Here is a 10387-nt window from a genome sequence, read left to right on the forward strand (position 1 = left end):
TACATTTGGTGTTATATTTATATATAATTGCTATAAAAATATTAAAATGTTGTAACAATATATTTAAACAAAGTACATAAATAGATTATTTACACTATGTATCTTAAACATATTGGGTGAACTTCTACTCTAAAAATTAAAGTATCATTCTGCAGAAAATCGATTACATCGCGTAAGCGTATAAATTCTGTATAGCCAAAGCTACGTTTATTCAATTCGCACGTGGGTTTTCGGAATGCTTCAAGATCTGGTTTTGACGACGTTATTTCACATATATTTTTCTCCGAATCTTGTGGATGTACTAATGCAAAGAACATTGTACCATTAAATGGCCAGTCCAAAGCATCATCATTTTCTGATTTCATAATATGTAAAACAAAGGACAGATAATCGGGGTCCTTCGATGATATATTAATCCTAGCACAGATCTTATATCCATTAGGACTTGTATAAAAACCTGGACTATAAAACATTTTTAGAGGGTCGTTGGTCATAGCTTCGAGTTTTTCTTGGAAGGATTTCAATCTCCATATGTAAACTCCATTACAATTTCGTAGGCACATAGCTGCGAGCTGATTTTTCTGATTAGACACTGTTATAGAGAGCTCCCGATTTTCCTGTTCCAAAACTACTATCCTTTCATATAGATTTCTAGAAAGAAAGTTTATAACGTCTACATGTGTATTTCAGTAAACATAAACATAGTAGGATCTATAAAATCATACTTAAATTACTTGAGTAATTGTTGCCAATCGGGAGAAGGTTCTTCCTTATCTCCAACTTGTATCCCATTTTTTAGAGGTGGATCCCATAACTTTGACTCCACAGACATTGCATTAGTGCTATTTTGTACTGTCAGACAATTATATGAATATATTGAAAAAAAATTAGAACCAAATTATATTTTTGATTATATAAAGTATACCTTGAGGCTCTGAAAGATCTTGTTTATAGGTACATTGAGTAATATGTGTTTCCATATCCACAGGAGATAATTTTACTTGACAACCAAATTGTTGATAAATACAGCTTGTACGTTTCTGAGATATCTCTCTAGTAGTGTAAAGATCTGGGAAAAGATTTTCAGACTTCAAAGGTTGACTATCAACTGGACAGCAAGCACCTTCTTTCCTGATAATTCACACTAACCAGTTAACTTATACACAACTATGAAAAATCTTGATTACTTAAATGAGATATAACTTACTTAAGCCAAGTGTAAATACACTGAGAACAAAACTTATGGCCGCAGGATGTTAAAACTGGATCACGCAGCCATGTTAGACAAATAGGACACTCGAATCTAGGCTCTACATAGCCCTTGATGCTCTCGTCACACTGTGTGCAACGAAATTGTAAATAGATTTACAAATGGATGGTACACATTAGTATAAAAGTTAAAGCGGATATCAACACAAGATTGTGACAGTTAGTTATTTGTTTTGTTATGTTTGACAACAGATAAGTAATTATTTTCTCACTTGTCAAATAAATGTACAGACAATGAACAGGTATAAATGACATAATAATTTCTTATCTTACAAAATTGTAGATACATACGTTTTCACTTTCCTCGGCAATTTTAGAAGGTTCTGCTGATCTCTGGGATGTTTCCATAATCTACAATAAGATTATTTTTCATTACAAATGTCTATTGAATAATTAATATTTACTCATTATTACGTCTAAATGCGATGCAACAGATTATTTTGTGTTATTTATTGTATATATAAATTATGGAAACCTGTATATAAACTTCACTAACAACTTACTGTAAATTCTAGTATTTCTCTGAAAATTTTTAGCTGGAATCAGACTTTCAGGCTTTAGGCATGGACGCCGGACGCCGCATGGTATAAATCTATATAATAAATCATGGATGTAGAAATGCTCTTAAGGCTGGTTTCACATGGGGCGTAAGATGCGTATGCGTAACTTGCGTGAGCCAATCAAATCATCTCAGCTACTATACGCGTATGATACGATTAAATCCTGAGACGATTTGATTGGCTGACGCAAGTTACGCATACGCATCTTACACCTCATGTGAAACTAGCCTTAAGGCTATTCTACAATTGCGTGAGTTAAGGCCATTGCACCTAACAATGTTTTAGTTGTAATCGTAAGGCTGTAAGAAAATAGACCAATCACGGGCAATTATTCTTCTCGCGCTTGAAGAATAATCGAGTGTGATTGGCCTATTTTCTTACGGCCTTATGATTAAAACTAAATCTTTGTTACGTGCAATGGCCTTTAAGAAATTGACCAATCACAGTCGATTGTACTTCGTGTGGCGTAAAGCTGGTCACACACACTTTCCGTAGAACGTAACAGTAGGAACACGTACGACTCTGCAAGACACACAACGTTCGTTAAGGGCCCGGACACACACTTCTGTACAACGCATAATGAGTAAGCATAAGAAAATTGATTGGTCCATACACATGTGCATAAGAAAATAGACCAATTAGTTGTCTTATGCTTACGCATTATGCGTTGTGCAGAAGTGTGTGCTCCCCGCTTAAGACGTAAGCAGTAAGTTATTGACTAATGAGATTTTTACAATTCAAGAATAATTGACTGTGGTTGGTCAATAGCTTACTGCTTACGTCTTACTGCATAAGGGCCTTGGCACATAGAAAAACTTAAGCAGTTAAACTTAAGCAGTAAGAAATCAACGGTATGAATTCGCTACCGCTTAGGGCCGTGCCTTAAGTTCTTGACTGTGATTGGCTGATTTGCTTACTGCTTGAGTTTTACTGCTTAAGTTTTTCTATGTGTCCGGGCCTTAAGGCCTTCACACACGAATCGACGGAAGACGTAAGATGTAAATTGTCAGGAAATCCACCAATCAGAGTCGACTATTCAAAAGGGAAAAAGACCTTTTAAAGAGGGGAATAGTCGACTCTGATTAGTGAATTTCCTTACGATTTACGTCTTACGTCTTCCGTCGATTCGTGTGTCCAGGCCTATACTCTTAGGGTGCCGTCCCATGGCGCGTATTGCGATACGCGCGTATCGGGCGTATCGAAGTCTGCGGCCAATCACAAACGATCCGCCGATTTTGGTACGCCGAAATTTGCTCCTAAATGTCCCATGGAGCGGATTTCAGCAGATTAAGCGTAAGCGGACCAGCGGATCGCCAATCACAGAATCTTTCCGATAGAGCCCTTTCAAAGATTCCGTTGAAACGGATCCGTGATTGACGATCCGCTGGTTACGCTTCCGCTTTATCCGCTCCATGGGACAGTAGGACCGTTTGGCGACGCGTACTGAACACACGCACACAAACACGCTTGTGACGCATGCACCTAAAAGGGCAAACGTCATAACCTCCAAAGTGAAGCCAGTTGTACGGCAAAAAATCTATGTTGAGATCGAGATCGCCAAGGTATTCGCCACCGCTTAATCTAGATCCAAATCACCTACGTTACTCCGAGAACAGTGTCACCATGTCGATTTACGTTTCAGATCCAGATCGCCCTCGTTTTCTCCTCGAAGAGGATCACCTCGCTTGCGTTCGCCGAAGAATTGTTGTGACTTTTGCGTGACATCGGTGTACGGCAGTGTCGAGATCAAGATCGCCAAGGTTATCGCCAAGGTATTCGCCGCCGCTTAATCTAGATCCAAATCACCTACGTTACTCCGAGAACAGTGTCACCATGTCGATTTACGTTTCAGATCCAGATCGCCCTTCTTGTCTCCTCGAAGAGGATCACCTCGCTTGCGTTCGCCGAAGAATTGTTGTGACTTTTGCGTGACATCGGTGTACGGCAGTGTCGAGATCAAGATCGCCAAGGTTATCGCCAAGGTATTCGCCGCCGCTTAATCTAGATCCAAATCACCTACGTTACTCCGAGAACAGTGTCACCATGTCGATTTACGTTTCAGATCCAGATCGCCCTTCTTGTCTCCTCGAAGAGGATCACCTCGCTTGCGTTCGCCGAAGAATTGTTGTGACTTTTGCGTGACATCGGTGTACGGCAGTGTCGAGATCAAGATCGCCAAGGTTATCGCCAAGGTATTCGCCGCCGCTTAATCTAGATCCAAATCACCTACGTTACTCCGAGAACAGTGTCACCATGTCGATTTACGTTTCAGATCCAGATCGCCCTTCTTGTCTCCTCGAAGAGGATCACCTCGCTTGCGTTCGCCGAAGAATTGTTGTGACTTTTGCGTGACATCGGTGTACGGCAGTGTCGAGATCAAGATCGCCAAGGTTATCGCCAAGGTATTCGCCGCCGCTTAATCTAGATCCAAATCACCTACGTTACTCCGAGAACAGTGTCACCATGTCGATTTACGTTTCAGATCCAGATCGCCCTTCTTGTCTCCTCGAAGAGGATCACCTCGCTTGCGTTCGCCGAAGAATTGTTGTGACTTTTGCGTGACATCGGTGTACGGCAGTGTCGAGATCAAGATCGCCAAGGTTATCGCCAAGGTATTCGCCGCCGCTTAATCTAGATCCAAATCACCTACGTTACTCCGAGAACAGTGTCACCATGTCGATTTACGTTTCAGATCCAGATCGCCCTTCTTGTCTCCTCGAAGAGGATCACCTCGCTTGCGTTCGCCGAAGAATTGTTGTGACTTTTGCGTGACATCGGTGTACGGCAGTGTCGAGATCAAGATCGCCAAGGTTATCGCCAAGGTATTCGCCGCCGCTTAATCTAGATCCAAATCACCTACGTTACTCCGAGAACAGTGTCACCATGTCGATTTACGTTTCAGATCCAGATCGCCCTTCTTGTCTCCTCGAAGAGGATCACCTCGCTTGCGTTCGCCGAAGAATTGTTGTGACTTTTGCGTGACATCGGTGTACGGCAGTGTCGAGATCAAGATCGCCAAGGTTATCGCCAAGGTATTCGCCGCCGCTTAATCTAGATCCAAATCACCTACGTTACTCCGAGAACAGTGTCACCATGTCGATTTACGTTTCAGATCCAGATCGCCCTTCTTGTCTCCTCGAAGAGGATCACCTCGCTTGCGTTCGCCGAAGAATTGTTGTGACTTTTGCGTGACATCGGTGTACGGCAGTGTCGAGATCAAGATCGCCAAGGTTATCGCCAAGGTATTCGCCGCCGCTTAATCTAGATCCAAATCACCTACGTTACTCCGAGAACAGTGTCACCATGTCGATTTACGTTTCAGATCCAGATCGCCCTTCTTGTCTCCTCGAAGAGGATCACCTCGCTTGCATTCGCCGAAGAATTGTTGTGACTTTTGCGTGACATCGGTGTACGGCAGTGTCGAGATCAAGATCGCCAAGGTTATCGCCAAGGTATTCGCCGCCGCTTAATCTAGATCCAAATCACCTACGTTACTCCGAGAACAGTGTCACCATGTCGATTTACGTTTCAGATCCAGATCGCCCTTCTTGTCTCCTCGAAGAGGATCACCTCGCTTGCGTTCGCCGAAGAATTGTTGTGACTTTTGCGTGACATCGGTGTACGGCAGTGTCGAGATCAAGATCGCCAAGGTTATCGCCAAGGTATTCGCCGCCGCTTAATCTAGATCCAAATCACCTACGTTACTCCGAGAACAGTGTCACCATGTCGATTTACGTTTCAGATCCAGATCGCCCTCGTTTTCTCCTCGAAGAGGATCACCTCGCTTGCGTTGGCCGAAGAATTTTTGTGACTTTTGCGTGACATCGGTGTACGGCAGTGTCGAGATCAAGATCCCTACTCCGAGTCAAATACGCCGGTGATCTTTGAGCTTTGCCCTCTTCCCCCATTCGAGGAGTATAATCATTTATACTCTCGTGTCTAAAACTTGTTTTCACAATTAATTATTAATTAAATTTATAATAATATATTATCTTAGTATTATGTTAGCCTTTTTTTCAACAACGTTATTTCAAAATATATTTTTATCTTCTACTGTAATTCATTTTCTACTTTGTTCTAGATTTTTATATTAGCATCACATTACTTTTAATGTCATTATTTTCTCTTATTTTCTATGCCTGCGCACAAATTGAGTTGTATTAAATATATTTATTCAAAATTGTGTTATAATTAATGCTTACCTGATATGGCGTTTAATTAACAAAGAAGCCAGTATAGTCTAGAATAACAATATGTAGATAGTAACAAATAAGATAGCAGTAATAAATTTGCGAAGAGTGAATCAGTGACAATAACTCAGTTAATCAGATTTATTTTGGATTATTTTTTATTACAAGTAATCATTACAATATATATCACTGATTGAGAATACGTTTTACAGCGAATAGTATCACAACACGAAATATACAGAGAAAGTGCGGACGAGCGTTCATTTACAGCGCCGAGAAAGAAATCAATCTCACTCACACCTTTATGAACCAAATTACTTTCATTAATCGATATTATGCTAGCGACGGCGACATAAAACATCATGGACATTCCTGTAATGGCCATAATAGCAGAGCGCAAATCATCTGATACATTGGACGTGACAGCGGAGCTAATAAGTTGTGTATCTTCTGGAAAAAAAGGATAATGAAATCAAAATGATAGATTTCGATGCCTTAATGATGCGTTATATCTGATTAAAAGCGTGAAACGTACCGCTCAATCTCCCGACTAGTTCTCCCGTACTTTCTCTGTCAAAACATTGCCGTTTCCTGTTGAAGGATAGCGGCGTACGCCTGTTTCCTAAGGGACTGCGTGATTCTGTGCCCCGCCGTCGACATTAGACAAACTCTGCCAAAGTTGCTCACACCGCCTATGAGAAATATCACAAAGAGAGCAAGCGGGGGTAGCCAGCAAAAGTAAAGTCTTCAATTCCGAGCGTCTCTTCGCCTTAACCGCATGTACTACGGGCATAGATGCGTCGGACCGGATAGCGTTGGTCGTATAGTGTCTCAGTCCGATGAACACGCGGCCCTTCCTCGAGAATCTGACAATCCTGCTTGTGTCGGCCTTCGATTCGGGTTAACCTAAACACAAAACAATGTCACTCAGGATTTCATTGGAACATCGTGACTACGCATATGTACGATCGAATACGTACGATCAGCTTTGCGGAAAACTGTCCAAATTCTCCTGAGTATTCTGTTGTGTATTAGATCGCAATAATTCCTAATTGCACGCACCTCGTATGTAAATACTCCGTTTCTTCTCTTTTCTCTACTGCTCTAGTGCCACTAGTGCACTTTCTACACTCAATATGGCACCTGAACCCAAGAAGGAGGGCTCGACCCACACGTACGTTACGATGGAACTGTGTGAGTGTGCGATCCGCTCAAACAATGTTCAAAAGATTGTTAAGCGTATCAAAAACGGCGGATCGTCTGTGATTGGTCGCAGAGTCGATACGCCCGATACGCGCGTATCTCGATACGCGCCATGGGACGGCACTCTTACTGCCATTGCGTAGACGACGCTTTTAAGGCCATCGCACACAAAATTGCTAAGCATAGCATAAGACCGCTGGACCAATGAGCATCTTATGTAAATCAATATGGCGACTCTATGCTGGATGCTCATTGGTCCAGCGGTCTTATGCTATATGCTTATGCAACCTATGCAATTTTGTGTGCGATGGCCTTTATGCTTACGTATTATGCGTTATGCAAAAGTAATATGTGTTCCCCGCTTTAAACGGGGAGCACACACTTCTGCACAACGCATAATGCGTAAGCATAAGAAAATTGATTTGTCTATTTCCTTATGCACATGTGTATGGACCAATCAATTTTCTTATACTTAGCAATATATGCGTTGTGCAGAAGTGTGTGCTCCCCGCTTTAAGGTGCCTTTTCATGCTGACGCTCGACGCTCATTTTCAGCGGCAAGAAGGTCGCATGACCACACGTGACGTCGGCGTCAATTGAAATTCATGAAAAGGACAACAGCGTCAAAATTTCGGCGTCTTCGCGCTGCTTTGGCTTTGACGCTAAAGCTGAGAAAATCCAGCTTTCTTTGCTTGACGCTAGCGTCAGCGCGAAATCACGTGATTTCGCGATACGCTGAAACGAGCGTCCCATGAATTCGCACCTTTACAAATGCGAATCACCAACAGAAGGCTGACAGATAACAGCAAGGCAACTACTCGAGATTGACGAGGGTGCCTAAATGCATAATATCTGTGCAGTGTTTAAAATAATTATTATAATCACTAAATACAATACATCTTTTTGGTAAAATATATATTTGTGTATTTATTATACTTTATTTTAAAAAAAATTGTAAATCTTAAATTTTAATAATTTCAATTTATGTTTTAACAACTATTTGTATTTTAATATCAAGAATTTACTAACGATGTTATTGTAAGTGGACTGTAAGAATGGCGTGGAAAAAAACACTCATACCGTAGTTTCGTTTACTGTGTTCACCTATCTTTAATGTTATGACTTATTTATCTGTCACACGAAATATCGCAAATTGTTCACAGATTATCGTTTTTGTCTCTATCTCTTGTGCGGGACTCAATATCGTGTCTAAGCTTGCTTGCCTGACTGACTGACTATTCGCTGATTTTGCGAGAAGTGCGACCGTCATTTTGCGCGGAAACGAAAATTGTGAACAACAACCACTGTGAAACGGAAGTTAACAATAAACGGAAAAATCATTTGTGAAAATATAATCGAAGTTATCGATTACTTACCTTCTATTTACCTGAACCTGCGGTTGTCGCCGCCATCTTGTGAAGGAGTCCACCCGGGTCGGAAGTCATATGGGAGACATCAGTGAGTATGCGTTCCCCTATACTCTTTTCGTTGGTCGATTGAATATTTCACATTTTATATTTTCTGATATATAAATTTCAACGCAAATTTCATAATTTATGTCTATAATGTTGATTGCGGATATTAATGTAATCGATTTTGAATATGCCAGCAACGTAATAATAATAACAGATGTTTATTTCCCATAAAGAAATACTTTGTGAAGAGGATTGCGCGCGCGTGAAAGCGGACTGCGCAGATGCGTGAAAACGCTTCACCCCTTCCAGCGCGTTATACTGTAACGTTCCTCGTTCTAGTGCGTGCTGTCTTGAGTTACGGTTATTTCTTTGCAATGGTACAACTTGCACTTGAAATGTCGACATAACGGTTGTCAATATATATTGCTGATAAATGTTACATATAATTCTTTCTTGAAAATATCTTTGATTCGAGTATATTTGTATTTCCTAAATGGTGTTTTCTTACTTTTGTTTGCCGATTGAATATTCTATAGTTTTGTTTCATTTTTTATTTAAATATTCAGCTGAGTTGCTTAATTTTATTGACATGCAGTGCATATAGTGAACGAAACACCGCCGTGAAATCAGCATAAGTAGATATATCAATAACAGACCTAACTCGGGAGCTCCGAGGGGGGGTGAGGGGCGGGGGGGAAGGCGCCGGGGGGGACGACTCGTAGGCGAGGGGTCAGCCGGGGGGGGGCAACTTGGTGGCGAGGGGTCAGCCGGGGGGGGGACAACTTGGTGGCGAGGGGTCTGCCGGGGGGGGGCAACTTGGTGGTGAGGGGTCAGCCGGGGGGGGGACGACTCGTAGGCGAGGGGTCAGCCGGGGGGGGGGGGACTTGGCGGCGAGGGGTCAGCCGGGGCGGGGGGGCGGACTTGGTGGCGAGGGGGAGCGGGGAGGGGGACGACAACTTGTTGGTGAGAGGGAGCGGGGGGGGGGAAGGACGACTCGTTGGTGAGGGGGAGCGAGGGGGGGGGTCGGCAAGCGTGTCGGGACATGTTTATTAAATATTAATAAACATATCGTATTGACAAGGGGTACCGCCGAGGGGGGGGGGGTAGGTGTCCACTTCTACGCCGAGGGTGGTCCCCCGGGGTGGGGGATCATCACTTTATCGGCGCGGGGGTATTACAACGGCGCCGTTCGGCTGCTGGAATTTTATCGGCGAATATAAACAAAACAGCGAGTTAGACATTTGACTCCGCAATGATCTCACCCTTCTAGAACATGCGAGCCGCCATTCGGTTACGGCGTCTCACTACAAAAGCGAGCGTCGATGGCCCTACGACGGTTTGAAGATAAAATAGCCGAGGTAAACAATTGATAAAATTTGTCACCGATGACAATTTAACCGTTGCGGAGTCCCTTTCATGTTTTTTTCTAGGAAGAGCCGCTGCCGATTACGATTTAACCGTCGCGGCTGGTATTCGGTTATGGCGCGGCATATTACAAAATGCGAGCGCCGATATCCGGCTGCTGGAATGTATAAACAAAATATGTGCTAACGATAATTATACGAACGCATAGCATCCGTTGTCGCCAGGATGATTATGGATCCACATCTTGTGGATCAGTCTTCGGCTAGTTTTCGCGACGCGAACGTTCATATTCGAGGGTGAAGTTTTTTTGTGTCAAGTATTCAATACAGAAGAATATTTTTCACGATAAAGGAGATGACAATAATTCCGATATGGATCGCGAGTT

General features: G+C 42.6%; 1 protein-coding gene and 2 long non-coding RNA genes across 5 annotated transcripts; 1 reads left to right on the top strand and 2 right to left on the bottom strand.

The window, feature by feature from the left end:
* Positions 1 to 41: 41 nt before the first annotated feature.
* LOC143902812 (TNF receptor-associated factor 6) lies at positions 42 to 1861 on the bottom strand. Its single transcript, XM_077415993.1, has 6 exons — positions 1773 to 1861; positions 1561 to 1620; positions 1208 to 1338; positions 926 to 1131; positions 735 to 852; positions 42 to 651 (listed from the first exon to the last, which is right to left on the bottom strand). Exons 2-6 carry the CDS (start codon positions 1615 to 1617, stop codon positions 90 to 92), a joined length of 1074 nt encoding a protein of 357 aa, XP_077272119.1. The 5' UTR covers positions 1618 to 1620; positions 1773 to 1861; the 3' UTR covers positions 42 to 89.
* A 1264-nt stretch (positions 1862 to 3125) lies between these two features.
* LOC143902816 (uncharacterized) lies at positions 3126 to 6060 on the top strand. Of its 2 annotated transcripts, none has more exons than XR_013258493.1 (12): positions 3126 to 3391; positions 3472 to 3601; positions 3682 to 3811; positions 3892 to 4021; positions 4102 to 4231; positions 4312 to 4441; positions 4522 to 4651; positions 4732 to 4861; positions 4942 to 5071; positions 5152 to 5269; positions 5362 to 5491; positions 5572 to 6060. It is a non-coding gene; the product is annotated as an uncharacterized LOC143902816 (long non-coding RNA). The 2 variants fall into 2 exon arrangements; XR_013258492.1 differs by having other exon boundaries at positions 5152 to 5281; positions 5572 to 6059.
* A 120-nt stretch (positions 6061 to 6180) lies between these two features.
* LOC143902766 (uncharacterized) lies at positions 6181 to 7285 on the bottom strand. 2 transcript variants are annotated; one of them, XR_013258472.1, is made up of 3 exons: positions 7000 to 7285; positions 6555 to 6925; positions 6181 to 6466 (listed from the first exon to the last, which is right to left on the bottom strand). It is a non-coding gene; the product is annotated as an uncharacterized LOC143902766 (long non-coding RNA). The 2 variants fall into 2 exon arrangements; XR_013258471.1 differs by having other exon boundaries at positions 6181 to 6469; positions 7000 to 7281.
* Positions 7286 to 10387: the final 3102 nt, after the last annotated feature.

This window comes from Temnothorax americanus, unplaced genomic scaffold, assembly GCF_048541705.1.
Source record: "Temnothorax americanus isolate GAGA-0224 unplaced genomic scaffold, ASM4854170v1 Scaffold40, whole genome shotgun sequence".
Lineage (NCBI taxonomy): Eukaryota > Metazoa > Arthropoda > Insecta > Hymenoptera > Formicidae > Temnothorax > Temnothorax americanus.